General features: G+C 39.2%; 1 protein-coding gene across 2 annotated transcripts in view; it reads left to right on the forward strand.

Moving 5' to 3' along the window:
- adcy2b (adenylate cyclase 2b (brain)) overlaps positions 1-17043 on the forward strand; it is a 96962-nt gene that overhangs the window by 10270 nt on the left and 69649 nt on the right. For both annotated transcript variants that reach the window (XM_079829751.1, XM_079829752.1), the window contains exon 2: positions 11828-12025. In XM_079829751.1, the coding sequence (XP_079685877.1) occupies positions 11828-12025 (198 nt within the window). The remainder of the gene's footprint in view (positions 1-11827; positions 12026-17043) is intronic.

Below are 17043 nucleotides of genomic sequence, written 5' to 3' on the forward strand. Positions count from 1 at the left end.
TCTAATGAAAGTTAGTTTACATTTAGTTGTTACTTATAGTCAACAGAATGTTCAAAAGGGACCATCAAAATAAAGTGTTACCATTTTTAAATCATTTAAAACATTTGTTATCATTTTCAAATCTTCTGCTGAACACTGCTGAAGATATTTTGAAGAATACTGGTAACCAAACAGTTGATGAGCCCCATTGACTTTCATAGTATGGAGGAAAAAAAATACTATGGAAGTCAACGGGCCAATCAACTATTTGGTTACCGACATTCTTCAAAATATCATCTTTTGTGTTCAGCAGAAGCAAAATATTCAGGTTTGGAACAATATGAGGGTGAGTAAATGATAACAAGATTTTCATTTTTGGGTGAAAAATTTTATTTCTTTATTTATACTTAAATTATACTGACAGAAAAGTCGAAGTATATTTGGCCTGTTCCTTTACTCAATCTTGCATTTACATATCATTTAGCAGACACTTTTATCCAAAGCGACTTACAAATGAGGAGAACAATATAAGCAATGAAACCGACAATAGGGCAACAATATATAAGTGCTGTGACTAGTCTAGGTGCAGACTAGGTGTGACTAGGTGCAGAGCCAGTGGTTGTTCTGTAGGCAAACATCAGTGCCATGAATTTGAAGCATGTGGCAATAGGTAACCAATGCAAGTTTATGAAGAGAGGAGTGACGTGCGCTTTCTTTGGCTTGTTAAAGACCATTCTGGATCAGTTGCAGAGGTTTGACAGTGCATGCTGGAAGGCCTGCCAAGAGAGCTTTACAATAGGCCAGTCTGGATAGAACAAGAGCTTGGACAAGGAGTTGTGTAGCATGCTCTGGTAGGAAGGGACTGATCTTCCTAATGTTGTATAAGGCAAACACTTCTAGCAATGTGGTCTGTGAAGTTTAACTGATCGTCATTCACAACTCCAAGGTTCCTGTCTGTCCTGGATGGAGATTATGTTATAAGTTATGTTATCTTTTGATCAAGATATAGGCTACTTAAAAGTATATAGTATTCTAAGTAGGTACTTGGCTTGTAGTTGTGTTTACTCTTTTGATTGAGCAGCCTATTAAATACTTGATTTCACATAGTTTTGCATACTGTCTTATAAACTTGCATGTTTTGGCATCCAATACAATAGATTTGTTTGAAAATATTGATTTATAAAGAAAACAGATATGTTCCTAATTCTAAGTATGTGAATTTTTTGTGTCCACTAGTCGTGTACATTTGAATTTATTTCAAATCTACTTACTCTTTCTCTGCCATTGATGGAAATTTCCAGCAATAAATGCTTTCACTGTTATACGGAAGGGGGCGCTATTATGCATCTTCTGAAATAGTACAGAATATCCCGTTTAAAAGGCTACCGAAGAAAAAGCAGAAACAAGCAATAGAAGCATTGCTTGCGCACATGTAATCTAACGTGATCATCAAACATTAAACAGCATATGTTTCCAAACTGCCAAACATTACCAAATTAAATGTTGACCCAGGAAGAGGTAAAGACTACAAGCTTTGGGGGGTGTTGATGAACTCGATCTATGTTTTGACAAAAACACATTTTCTCAGCAAATGTTGCTTTTTTTTATGAAACTTTACCACATTCAAGTGTTGATAAAAAAAAAGAATGCATTAAGCTAGAATCATTTTTTTTCATTAACTAGTATTTAACTAGTAAACTATCAGTACAGGTATATAATCAGTTCACTTGTACAAATGAAAAACAGTTGTAAACTAGTTTGTAAACTCAATTTAAAATACTTTTATACACTAAAAAGTGGACAAATTTAGTCCCAAGTAGTACTGAAAAAGTACACTTACAAGTACACTACTAGTACATTGATGTTAGTATACTTAACATAAAGCATACTTAAAATATACTTGAACTTTCATATGTATATAGTAATAAGTTTCTAGTAATAAAATTAACTTGAAGTATACTTATTTTTTTGTAAGGGGACGTCAGAAGTATTTTTGAAAAAATAATAGATGCACACAAAAAATCAGTGTCATGCGATTGATTTCTTTAAACAAAAATAATATTAGCTTTCATGCATTTTTAAGTGTGGCAAAGGTATTCAAATATTTTGGACTTTATCTTTATTTTATTTTAAGGCTGAGCGTAAATATAGATAAAGAACTGATGAGGAGGCTGTAATAGATGCTTGTGTTAGGTGAATGTCTATGCTTTGGAAGAATAATAAGAGTACAAAAAATAATAAGAGTACAAAAAATGCATGACTCCATTCTCTTCCAAAAATAACAAGTGCACAGCAGAGGAATTCTATCTGCACATCGCAAAATGTATTACAAGAATCTAAACTTTTTTTCTTCTACATTTATTTTTATTTATTTTTTTGTATTGCAATCATGAGATAATGAAAGTGTAGCTCTGTTTTGAGAGTTAAAATACATGAGTATGTGGGTACGGTGTAAGTTTGCATTCTGCTGACTGTCAGTGGCATGTTTTACATTTTTGTCCCATCAGCAAGTCTGCAGAGCTGCGAAACCACAGAAAACAAATCACCCCAAACTCACATTAAACTGAGACGCTCAGACAAATGGACAGGAAGTGGCTGTGGAAGGGATAGTGCTGTAACAAAGAACCCCCATGTGTGCGTCTCTTTGGCTTTGTGGCCCCTGCAAAATGGACTTAAATGGACTTAAATGGGCTCAAATACACAATCAGCTGGCTATATGAGCTCTGGCCCTTGATAACGTGAAGAAAGGAGACTGATAGGAGCCAAGTCTGATTCATGCTGCGAGGGATGAAAGAGTGATGAGAGTAGAACAGGAAGGAGAGAGGCTGGTGGGAATGGGCCTAAAATGGGGATTTTAATCATGTAGGCAGTGAATCGGCACTTTGATGTAGACATTTAATTATAATTGTCCTGGAAAGAGGAAGGGAAATGTCAGAGATGGGTGCACTGTTGGTGGTGTTTGATAAGGCTGGCAATATTGCATCATTGCATCACATGTAACTTGCATGATTTATGTGTGAAAGGAATGATACTAGCGATCAGGGTCTTTTCGCACTTGAGCCGCGTTTCCACCGAAATTACCCGGAACAATTTGTAGCAGGAACTTTTTTTACAGGAACTTTTCCCCCCAGATCTGCTACTGTCTGCGTTTCCACTGCGGTCTTAAGTACCGGGAAGATTAGGCAAATTAGTCCAGTGATATAGGACTGTGCGCGGCTGCTCCTCCCAGTCAGCGACGGACAGTAATCATTTTTGCGCGATACTGTCTGCAACAATAACAAGGAGATGCAAGCAGCGCTGCTTTTGGTAGTTATGTAGTGGTTTAATAAAGAGGTCATTAACAAAACGGCGGAAAAGAGACGAGCACTGATACTAAAGCGTATTCTGAAAGCTCGTAAAGCTCGATTTAAAATAAGACAACGTATGTTATTATCAGCTATTACGGACATTGACCGTGAGATGGCTGAAACGAACGCGCGCCATCAGACAGAAAAGAGCAAGACTGATATTTACTGAACGCAGAACGAACGAACCTCGCAAAAGACTTTTAAAACTGCCGGTTGAAATAAAATGCTGCATGAGTTCAACCAATCAGCATGTTCAGCGCCCAAGTCCCACCCCTGAAAGTTCTCGAACTTTGAAAAAGTACTACCCCGGGAGCAGGGCCGTTTGGAGGGGGAAATATTTACCCGGAACTTCATTTAAACCCTGGTTCCTGCGGTCGAAACACACCGAGTACCACCCCAAAGTTCCTAGTTCCTGGGGAAAGTTCCTGCGGTGGAAACGTGGCTTTGGTCATTTTCAGGGGTGATTTTTGACCCATATGTGAACACTCTAAATGATCTCAGACCCCTTAAACGTGACCCGAACCAAGACCGTCTCGGGAGGTAGTCTGGGTACGGTTCGCTTTCAGCTAACGTTCGCTAAAAATGTCCATTGTGAACATAAATCAGCCCGGGCCCACTTGATTTTTCAATTTCAATTCACTTGATTTGTGAATGTAGTTTGGTCATCAGATGCCTCGACAGTCCGTACAAATCTGCTGTTCATCATGGCTACTGCTTCTCTCAGATCTCTACAAATTATTTGTTCACAACGTACACTTGTTTACTGTAATTTCAACCACTTCTAAACTGAGACGAGGCTGCACGCCTTGCCAGTTTTGATATATTTGATACAGTTCATAAACAGTTTGTTTTGTCCTAAGGGAATGTAAACATCTGGAAGAAATCATGTATGTGTATCATTATATTGGATCCGTGGCCGTGCATTACTGTAGTTCTTAAAGTGACAGCTGCCTAATATAAGAATTAATATACATTTTATTCATACAGTGAAGAAGATGCCGTTTTATTTATTTTTTCATTTGATTTTGAATGCTGTTTTTAGGTATACCTACTGTGCCTGGAAAATTAAAATCAGTTTATTTAATTTGCATCTTTCTTTTATTATATTTGTCCTATTGTTTTCTTTTCTATGCTAATGTTATTGCCTTCTGAAATAAAAACAAGGAAAGGAAAACAATTCAAAATAAATGTTATCAGGGTTCGCACGGGTCCTTTAAATCCTTGAAAGTTGGTGAATCGGAAAATAAATATTCAAGGCCCTGGAAAGTTTTTGAAAATAAATATACATAGATACAGCTCCTTTAAAGTGCTATAATTTATTTTGTGCAAGAAGGTTTCTGGAAAAAAAATTCATATTATTCCCTCCGGTATTAGCTTGCTTGATTTACGTTAGTTACGCGCATTTACGTGTTACTTTAAGTATTTGTGTTGTATGTTGCCATGACATTCACGCGTGCACGAAACTACTATGATGGTACCTTGACGTTTTAAGTGCTTACACCGAACACAAATATGTTCAGTCAATGATTGTATATTGTGTTCAATAAACATAAAACATTTGTGATAATCCGGTGCCCAAATATTTGATGTAATGTCGGCGCGTAAGTGCATATAATGTAAACAACACAAACAAACGTATAATGAATTGCGTGTGTGTGTGTGTCATAGGTGTGTGCTCGTGACTCTTAAGCTCCGCCCACTGCACGCCTTCGGCTGTTTTCGGAAAGAATCGGTACAGCGCATCTGTCTTTTATAAATATGATAAAACTAAAGATTCCTCGGAGATATGAAGGATGCAATACAACTCTAAAGGTACTCAAGATTAACAGGAGATTGGCAGAAACTGTGTGTGTTGTTTACCCTTCAATGTCCCCGACAACCTCTGTAGTCCTATTTGACCACTTGTTTGCAGCCGCCTTTTTCAAGAAAACAGTCCTTCCAGAAAAATACGGCTTTTTTTTGTGATTGTTGCGGGCAAAAATCCTTGATTTATGCAATTTTATGCGATAAAATTGCGGGAACTTGCAAAAACTGCGGTTTGATGAAAAAGAGAAAAAAAGCACTACATCACAGAAGGTGCTGGGAATATTTAAGTTCTCATCTTGTTTTATTGAAGACTTTAATAAACACATGGCTCAAATTTACAAAACACTGAGTCAAACAAGTTCTGTAGCTTTACAAAAGGAATATGCTACAACCACTGAAAAAATTACTTCCTGTTTTACAGAGGTAGCTAGTCAAAACAGACATTTGAGTGCTTCCAATGCACAAAGTGCAATCTCTTAAAGGGTTAGTTCACCCAAAAATAAAAATTCTGTCATTAATGACTTCCCCTCATGTCGTTGGACACCTGTAAGACCTCCGTTCATCTGCGGAACACAAATGAAGATATTTTAGTTGAAATCCGATGGCTCAGAAAGGCCTCCATTGGCACAATGCACTGTGCACTCTCAAGACCCATAAAAGGCACTAAATACGTTGTTACAAAGTCCAACTCACTACAGTGGTTCTACAATAATTACAACTTTATGAAGCGACGAGAATAGTTTTTGTGCACAAAAAAACCCTAAATAACGACTTATATAGTGATGACCGATTTCAAAAAACAGCATTATGAAGCTTCGAAGCGTTATGAATCAGCGAGTCGATTCATGATTCGGATCGCGTGTCAAACTGCTGAAATACGTTGCTGCGTCCCAATTCGCATACTATCCGTACTAAATAGTATTCGAAAAAAGAATTAGTATGTACCAAATCGTAGTATGTTTAAAAGAGTATTACAAAGATTCCCGGATGGTCTACTATTTCCGGTCAGAATTCGAAGTGCAGATCGATGCACACTCTAACGGCTGATATTGCCCACAACCCATTGCGAAAACTACAAACGTGGATAAAAAGTGTTAAAAAACTACAAACATGACGGTTACGCGAGTCTGACGGCTAAGTAGAGAGGATTAGATAAAGGGGCTTGAGTGAGCAATTATCAGTATTTAACCTGACGAAAAGATATTTATTCAATGTTAGCCACATTATATTTAACCTGCAACAGCATTGAGAACTTTTGTAATGATACGTTTGGCCATTAACTTTGCAAACACATGAGAGGAGTCTCTACATTAAAGACCCACGAATGGCAGATCAACGTGCGACTACATTTCTCTCCAATACGGTAGGAAATTAAATTGAATGTGGAGGATTTGAACTGTGACGATGATTGACAGGGCAGTTTAAACGGTGACGGGACACATAACTAAGCAACAGAGTCCGTTAAAGATGACAAAGTAGTACGTCCCAAAGCTTGCATACTTTTCTGCTACACACTCAAAAGTATGTACTTTTTCTTCACAAAAAGAGTACATACTTTTAGGACGTAGTATAAGAAGGCGAATTGGGACGCGGCAGGTGACTTTGGCGATCCAAACCGCTGAATCGACGCACTGATTCATAACGCTTCGAAGCTTCATGATGCTGTTTTTTGAAATCGGTCAACACACCGGGAAACTGCTTTGCGCGGTCTCTTGCTGTTATTTTTGTTGGCTAATGGGAATTTGCGTGCTTCATCATGGTTTCACCGATATCTATGTTTTCACCACAGGGTTTGCAGCTTTTCGATGGTGTTCTCGTCGGGTAATTACGTCACTTCAAAACGTCCCCATGGCAATAGGGGGAAATGGCGGCTCTTGTGTGAAGTAAACGAAATATTTTCAACTTTCTGCTAATATATATGACTTTTTTGCAACGAAAATGCAGGGATTATGAAATCATGCTAGCCCGCATATTTTGCACGCGGAAATAGGCAATTTACCTAATTAATAAATATGCAGACTTTGGCTGATTATGCATTAAATCATGCGATTGCATAATCACGTTTTTCTGGAAGGACTGAGAAAAGTAAAAGCTTTAAAAAAATAACAAGGGGCTATAACTGATGTATTTTATCTCATATAATAAAATGTGAAATATCTTGAGCAGAAGTAATTTTTGCCATTTAAACAAAAACCCATTCAGAACCATGGAAACAGACTTGCTAAAAAAAAATTTCTAGTTTTTGGCCTACAAAAAATGTCATCCCAGCAGCACTCTATTGTCCTGGGCCAGTAACAACCACCCAGAACACCCTAGCTTTGTGAATTTTTTTACGTTCAAGCTTCTTTTTTTTTCAGTTTCAAAATCAAGTTATAATGTTACGTTATTTCAGTGCATAAAACATTAAAGCAGGTGTGGGCACTTCTCTGTCTGTCTGTCTGTCTGTTTTGTCTGTTTGTGGTTAATGGAAACAGACAGAGAGTGTTCCCCAAGAGTTCATTGAGATTCAATCTGCGTGCCAGAGTTCCCTTGAATTTGTAGTACTCCCTGGGGTGTCTCCTCTAATGGCTGGTGAGTCATACTGTGGTACAGGAATTATATTACTGCGAGTTTGCCAGCTCAATGCTCTCTCATCATTCACAAAACACACACACCGATATCCGAACCAATGGTGCGACACATATTACCCACATCTATAGTACCAGTATGAGCCACACACACACACCGAAAATATAAATTATTACTAACTAAATTGAATACATTAGAAGTAGAATAGTTTTAATGATGGCCAGAGGGTGAAGTCAATTCAAATCGCAATAAAACCTAAAATGGCAAATGTCATGAGCCATCTCCTTTAAATCTGCATAGATTATTTAGCTATAATGCAGTTATTAAAATTCTCCCCTTTGACTGTAGGTTACTCTCCTGCCGCAGATCTATTTCTGTCTCTGTCTGCAGTTGATGAACAGTCTGTAAAAGTGTGTTACTTTGACCTGCACAGAAAACTACTGAATGGTGACGACAGCTACAGGTAGAAAAGGACTTTATGAAAGGTCATGGTGACATGCAAATATTTCATACAGGCTTTGTTTGCCACTTTAAAGTCAGCATGAACTTAAAGTGACCATAATACTTAAAAAATAAACATGCTGTCATCATTTATTCACCCTCTCTCATTGTTAACTAAAACTGAAGCTATGAAGAATCTTTTTCAGGTACTTAATATAAAGCTGAAATAAAATATAAATACTATATGAAAAACTTGAATGAAAACAATTATTTGCAGACGGCAGTCCATGACATCACACACGGAGCGCTTGTGAGTATAAATGGCACCTGAGTTACACGTTATCAACTCTTTTGTCTGAAGAAGACGAACAGACAAACCTTGAGGTATGACAACAAGACACAGCATCCTTTAGAAATGGAACTTTGTTACTGTGTCTTGGTATTGACGCTATGTGGAACCAATACCCACTACGCAATACTGATGGAATGCCTGCCTCACAAGACTGTGAATATGCACAACAAAGTGGGCATAGCAAAAATTAACTCTACGGATTACTCAGCTGAGTAAGAAGCATGTCAACCCCATGGGCGCATCCCATGTGCTATATGGTGGCGCTATTCCCCACTGCTCCCTGATACTAGGAAAGATCCACAAGCTTCTATACTCTACAGCCAAGGAACTCTCGGCTGTTAAACATTCCTTCCTCCCTTGCGAACCTTAGCCCTATACAGCCCCAAGAGCTCTAAAGGGGAAATACCCAACATAGCCTCAGCTATGTCAGGTATATCCTACCAGTATTTTGACAAGGCTCTTAGGGAGGGAACTCTTCCCTACTGAAGGGAAAACCTCTGGGTAACCACTTATGGCTCGTTTCCACCGAGTGCTACGGTTCAGAACGTTATGCAATTTTTGTAGTTTCCATTTGTTAGAAGTTGTGAATGGTACCCTAATTCTGAACCTTACCATACCACTTCCGTTGGGGTACCTAGCACAGTAGTCTGGTACTAAAGGGTGGAGCTAGACTCACAGCAGAACGTTGATTGGTTGACAGAGAATAGTTACTTGCGTGTGTTTTTTCGGCTGTGTTTTTCCTTGCAGCCTTGGCTTAAACAAAGCGTGTATTCTGTTGTTTACTGTGTCGCTTTCTTCTTTGCACAAGAATGACGTTGATCGTTACACCATGCCTATCATTAGTGTACTGTTGACGGTGGAAATGCAAGCCGGATCAGGGTCTACAGTCCCGAATCGTACTTTACTGAACCGTACCTCTCCGCTCGGTGGAAACTAGCCATTATTGTCCTGCACAGGCTACAACCTTTGGTATTGCCACTCATCCAAGGGTGAGCATACATCCGATTCCTTACCCTTACTCAGGAAAGGGAGGCAAAGGAGAGCAGGACATAATGTAGTTTGCCCAATAGCTCTCATGACCCAGGCTCGAAAACCAAAGTAAGCCACAGGGGAGCTTAGACCCTACTTAAAGTGGTCACGAATTGAGAAATCAAATATTCCTCGACCTTATGTCATGTAAGAGGTCATTGTACTATTAAAATATCCTGTACGTTTCAGAACTCAAAACTTCCTTGTTAGTCCAAAAACAGCTTGTATTGAAACCAAGCTCTGAATTTTGTCACATTATGACGAAAGAGATTAGATTCTGCAGAATTAAATCAACGTCTAACTTCTCAGTCATTGCATCTTTGGCCCCACCGACTGTCGCATTAGTGAGATGAGGAGAGAAGAGAAATACAGGATCACCGGACTAAAAGTAACATAACCTTTGTTAGGAAACCTATTGCTAGGAAAGTGGTTATTTATTGTCAATTATATGTGAATGTCTCAGTAGAGCATTATTTGTTTGTTCGGTACATTTCACTGTGGATTCTTTGGTAAATCAGTTGCAAGATGTTGGGTCTGGGAACACACCATTGGCAAGACTCAATCCGAGGGGCGGGATAGACGGTTTTCTTTCAGATTCCCTCTGCACGCAATAGGATAGCGCTACAACCAACTAGAGCAACGAAGATGGAGAAGCGGAGCTAGTTGATAGATTAAACTTTCGCCGTATCCGATCGGCAAAACTCTGAACACATCTTCCTTTCTTAAGAATGACTTCAGTGCCGTTCTTTGTCCTTTTTCTCAAAGAAAAGCTTAACTCCAAGTGTTCCAGAGTCACGGCCAAAGCCGATTTGAAAGGCCGCTGTTCGCCAGCTTCTTTGTTTTCAAGTAGCACGTGGAACAGCCGCAACTCTGCCGTCATTACGTTAAGCCCGCCCACCGACTCTATACACGATGTGATTGGCCTGACCAGAGTTTGTTTTTACCAGCTCGCAAGCCAATGGAGAGTTGCTAGACAAACCTGGCTGCAAATTACATTTGCTGCTGCTAGGGTGCATCTAGATTTCTAGGCTAGGACACGACAGTAATGCCACAACATGTAAGTAACAGTGTTAATTCTAATGCCTAATCTGTGATCGGTGATTTCTGATATGTAATGATTCATGCAGTCAACAGTCAGACGTTCTTTGTCTCAAAATCTTTTATTGCTCTTTATAAGTCAGTAAATCAAGCAAGTGACTAAACAGCTTATAATTGCTGGACACAATTTAACAGCGGCTTTAACAGTGCCTGAGTTCTGGACTCGCGCCAAAACTTCCGTTATAATCAACGACGCTGTCTACACTGAACAATGAAGACTCAGGCACCCTTTTATAGACGTCTGCCAATTAATATTGCTGTTTGTTCACTTGTGCCTCAGACACTGGTCATGCTGATGCCGTTCCCTATAGCGTCCATACGAAGACGTGGGGGAATGTTGCTTTGATAACTAAATAAGTTTAAGTTAAAACACTAAAATTACTAAAACTGAAATAAAAATTAACTTATATAGATTTTTTAAAGACACCATAAAAGTGGGTACATACTGTATGAGTTTTCTTTTCAATAATCAGTTGATCCGGTTCACAAAACCAGTCCGAATGATTAATTTAAACATTGGACAGATCTGATTCTCAAGTTAAACTCAATCTGGTTTCAGTGATTAACAGCTCACTGGAGGGAGCTTGACTATCGGTGTATTGTGTAAATTTGTGTAAGTTTCTCACATATGATTTCAGAAGACTTGGAATATTGAGTCATAATGGATACTTTCATGAAATGCCCACTTTATATAAGTTTTATATGTTGATAAAATCAAGTCCTGTCAAAATTGCATGTCCTATTTTACTCAAAAATATGCCACATTATGGAAGTGAAATGGGTTGCAAATGTTGTTTCATGTTGTCTTTAATGTGCATTAATTGATTTGAATAAATTTTATGAGCACAAACCTATTTTCAAATAACCCAGCAGTTTGAATGCAAACATTTATTTCAAATGTTAATTGTCCATATGAATTAATAATTTGACAGTAAAAACACTACTATCATTAGGTTAAAGGAAAAGTCTGGGCAGACTTATAATAGACTGAACTCTGGTCAAAGGTTAGGGCCACAGTTTATCTGTCTCACTATTTTGGCATTGAATCACAAAAAATCTTTCAGTTCTTTTTATTTAATCATACTCTAAATGTGCGAGTCTTTTTTAATATGTTCTTTTTCAGCGTACTTCAATAGAATGTTCTCTTCTTTATCAGCTATTGAATGCATGAGTGAATGAGCCTTGAACCGTCATTATGTTTCCACAGGACATGGAGGACCACATGGCCTTCATCATGACTGTGCCCACAACTCTGGCCATTTTTCTCGCCATCTTCATCCTTGTCTGCATCGAGTCCATCTTCAAAAAGCTTCTTCGCCTCTTCTCGCTGCTCATCTGGGGCTGTCTGGTTGCCATGGGTTACCTCTTCATGTTCTATGGTGGGATCATCTGTCCATGGGACCAGGTGAGACTCGAGTGACAGCACTTTCATAGCTCTCCATTTCAGTGCAATTTTTCTTCAGTGTCCGCCTTTGACCTCTATGGCTATCACTTCCTAATTTACCTTTTATCATACTGAAGCGCTCGGAATTAAGTATTCACCATGCATAAAACACAACTTGCGTCAGTATGCTATATATGTAGATGTGCAAGTAAATTGCTTGGATGGAAAGCACTAGCGGACGCAATGATAGCACTCTACAATCATGCAGATATTCAGTAACGTGGTGTCATTTTCTTTCAGTCATTTGCACAGTAATTCATGAATTTTAGTATGCGAGCTGTTCTGCGCACTGAATCATTCATTAGTTCATTAAACTCATTTTAACACATGAGACTGGCTAATGACTGTGACACAATCTTAACATAAATGCATGTCTTAGAGTAATTATGACAATAAGCGCTATTTCTGTCCGCCTCTGCATCCATAAAATTAATCAGGTATTAAATATTGCTTGCCTTGTTTGAACACTTTGGGGTTTTTTTTTTATTCCCGGTCTGCTCTGTTAGCGAGAAAGAGGTGCTATCTGCCTAGCCATCACTCAACAAGATGGCAAAAACATCCTCGGTTTGGTCGTCTTTTATAAACAGATCTTGAGTTATGGTATTACAGTGGATGTAGGACAGAGATCGGCTGTTTGGCGAAGGAGTAAATGTTCCTCGCCATGAGTCACCCGGGCTGTTTGCTTGACAGGACTTAATAACTTGGATGGGCTCTGTGATCTGGAAATTATGAGATATGCACGTACGGCTCTGGATCAAAGGGCAGCAACATTTCACCAGGAACTACTTCAGTAAGAGCTAGGTGGCACCTACATGACATCTTAAACTGTCAACCATAAATTATGCCCACTACCCTGGAGAGATGTCATCAGAAGTGATCCAGAGTTGTAGTTGTGTTATTTGATTGCACTCTCTAAATAGACATTTTTGTTTTTTTGTACTTTTTGTTTTTTGTCTTATTTTGTTTCGTTTTGTGTTCATTGTTCCCTCGAGTCGTAAATGCCATGTGACCAGGAGCTTTGCTAGACCTGTACTGACGAACGGGACTCCAAATCTTTTCTGGATAGCCCTTAATGTTTTAGAGTCACAAGGTTAAAAGCAAATTTGACTCTGTTGTTGATGGGTCATTAAATGACAAACCACAATTCAAAATGACAGAAAATCATGGTACAGTTTAGGTATAAATCACATCATAAAGTGCACTTGACTTCTAATACAGTGTTTCCCAACCGGGATGCCGTCTGACGAGAGCAGGGGTGCCGTGTAAAAGTCCTTCAAATATTTTTTTTCTTCACATTGTTCAAATAATTCTCTCTTTGTAAACTTTGTTCAATGCATGCAAGTGTTGCTGTATGTTCGAATATGACCAGTCATTTTCGCCGTCATCACCCAGCTGTAGTGCCAGAAGACGCGAATGAGAAGTCGTGCGCGCTGTGAGAAAATGTGTCTCTGTGCACTCATCCGAAAGCGCGCAAATATTGAGTTCTCTTTCAAGTCTCGCTCTTGAACGGACAAACTTACACAAAAAGTATGTCAACATGTCCATCTTGATGAGTATTCTAGCAGACATAGTCTGTATATGCCTTAAGTAAACTTTATACAATCGAGAAAGACGACGCATATCCGTGCATTAGGTCTTAAAGGGGCAGTCTTTTTAATGTCAAACAACAAAAGACAAGGACATCACTCACTGCTCTTGATTGAGTAGCTTTTTTAAGTGTAATAGGATTAATCTTTAATTTATACAGTCAAATATGCTATGTTATTTTACATTTGATAAATTTATGTACCTGAAAACTAATGTTAGACGTAGGCCTACCTGAAAAACCTGAAAAGCATAGTTTATTTTATTAGTATCTTTGCTCAATAGTATTTACAGACTGATCTCATGAAATAGCGTATGTATGACATGCCAATTCGCTATGCCATTTCGGCGTGCTATCAAGACGCATAATCGCTTTTTAGCGTGTTTATCAACGCCGTTTCATTCAATCCCCCTACACTACCCCTACCCCTAAACCTACCCATCACACACACTCACACATACACACACACACACACTGCCCCTGCCCCTAAACCTACCCATCACAAGAAACATTCTGCATTTTTACATTTTGAAAAAAACATAATTTAGTATGTTTATAAATCCATTTACATACACGCGGAATCACACAGCGTTGACATACACGCGGAATCACACGGCGTAGACATACACGCAGAGATTATGGTTCGACATACACGCGGATAGCTCAAAATGCGTACAAATCACACGCCATTTGGCTTTAGAAAGTGGCGTGTATGTTTACGCAAAGTCATGATGTCATGTTGGTATTTATTTGTGCTGCTGCTTGTATTTAAATTACTTGTTCTTATTATTTTCTTTATTCTTATTTGTCAGTAGTCCTTTTTTCCTGAACATAGCAAATACTGAACTGTACCGAAACCGTGAACCTAAAACCGTGATACAAACCGAACCGTGAGCAATCTGTACCGTTATACCCCTAGCGTAACGTATGCGAGGGGGTGCCACAAAATGGAGAACATTTTCAAAGGGTGCCATGATTGAAAAAATGTTGGGAAACACTGTTCTAATACATCCACTGACATATTGTTGTAATTTTATTTAGTCTATTAAACATTTTTGAGACTCATTTTAGACTCATCTTTTCTAGCAAGTCTTAATAGAAATGTTAATAGTGAATTACAATTAAATTGTATCAAATAACATAATATAAGAATGTAGATGGATAATTTAAGGCTATTTTTGAATGACCATCATTGGAGAAAGATGCATTTTACAACATCTACCTCCAAGGGCTAACTGGGCCATGCTAACCAGCTAAACCTTGTTACTTTGCATCATCGGAGGATTTTTTTCCAGAAATAATATTTTTTGGCCAGAGGCTAGAGACTACAGTCAGTAGAAGGAGCTAGTTTCTGCATGTTTTCAACCTGCCCATAGGTGTGGGATCTCACTCACAGAATGTAAATGCGCATGGCCGCTCGGCTCGGGCATTCACAACGGAGCAGTGCGGAGCAAAGCGAGTGTTTCAACTTTTCAATGAATTCCTATGAAAGTTAAGCTTCCATAGGCATGATCTGAAAACGCATCAGACTGGACATGCGTCATGAATGACTCCCACGCTTATCTCAGCTCTGATGAGCTCTTCGTTCTCGTGATGAATGAAATCTGACTCCTGCTGCATTTGCGCCATGACGACCGTTCGGCTCACTCACACTTTATTGAAAAAAAAGTGTTTTTAATTGTAGTGTCTGTTCTCTAACTGAACAAAATTATTTTATTACTATGAAAATCAAAATGGTGGTGGGGGCGTTGTCATGGTGGGCAAGTGATAACCAGTGGCCGTGGCTTTGGGAGTGGCCTCGTTGGGCAGCGAGAGAGTTGTTGTCTTTCATCCACATGAGACAAAAATAAATGTTCTGTCTTTTCTCAGTCTAGAAGGCACCAAATTCAAAAATAATTTCACATTTCTACTACATAAATGACTCAGTTTAAATACACATTCATCTTCCCAGCGCTGAAGTGCCCCTTTTAAGTTAAGAAGCTAGCAGCATCCAAAACCCAACATATTGTGATATGAGATACACAGGTCTTTTTATCAGGCCACTGCCATATAAATTACCCCTTAAGGTTGGTGCAGTCTAAGCCAACATTGTGTGACCCGACTTCTATTAGAGGAAATTCAAAAAAAATCCTGCTAATAAGGATTCACATACGTGACAGGAAGAACTAGTCAGGTTTAGGCGAACTGAAAGAGCTACCACCTAATTAGGACTCAAAGTACTCCAGCAATGTGTCTAAGTCTAAATGACCAGCACCGTAGATACAATAGTTGAAGACTCAAAGAGCTCTATTAGGCTATGTCCTGTTTAATTTCCTGTTTTTGACTGTAGCCTTTTAATCTACACTATGCCGCTCTCTGGTATTGTTCTTTGAGGTGAAGCATCACTACTGTAGCTAGACAGCCACATTGCTTGAGTGCTAATAAGCTATATACTTGCAGTCGTTTTGCAACACTTTTTAGGAAAAACTATGGAGTCCCGGACATTGTCACCAGTATGGGTCGAGGTACTATTGCAGATGAAAAGCCCTCACCGTTCCTCACAGAGGTCTGTAATGCAGGCATTATTAACCCACAGCAGCAGTTCTCCATTAGAGCCGCCCATGAAAACCCAAGCCTTTGTATGTTGTACAGAAGAGAGAACATAATTGAGCTCAGAGCTAGCAGAGGAACAAAAGGCAGCTATACTCACCTTACGCCAATCAGCCTGAGCGCAAACTCTGAGAAAAGACCCCTGAAAAAACACAGCCCCGCGGACCCCCGTTTCCCACAGATTGGTGTTGACAGAGGTGCTGGTTGAAAGCCTTATATGAAGGATGTAAAGGGATGATGGGGAACTAATGAAGTGATGAGAGGGTGAAGGAGGCAGACGTTGAGTCACTTTTTTAATACTTTTTAAGGAAAAGGGCAAAAGGAAAGTGCCTCCTTCAGATAAGCTAGCCTGTAAATCAGGGGCGATTGCTCTTAGATGGCGCAGGAAGCACGTTGTGAGACGTGGGAAGCAGCTTTTAGCAGCATTGAAGACTGTCACTATGATACAAAATGTGAATACACATTTTTGCTATTAACGGGTGACATCTGTGCATCCCTATATTTGAAAAGCACCAGCTGCCACTGCTGTCTGTCAAGAATGGATGCGATAAAGTTACTGCATTGAGTAATGTGTTGAATTCTGGCCGTAAATTTTGGTGGTAGCGCTCTAAATTAGACAATTATATCTCTTTTGGATTGAGATCTGGTGACATGGCGCGTTAACCTGTTGGAAGTAGCCATCAGAAGATGGGTACACTGTGCAACAATACTCAGGTAGGCTGTGGTGTTTAAACAATCCTCAATTGGTACAAAGTATGCCCCCCACACCATTACACCACCACCACCAGCCTGAACCGTTGATACA

The sequence above is a fragment of the Gobio gobio genome (assembly GCF_949357685.1).
Source record: "Gobio gobio genome assembly, chromosome: 11".
NCBI lineage: Eukaryota > Metazoa > Chordata > Actinopteri > Cypriniformes > Gobionidae > Gobio > Gobio gobio.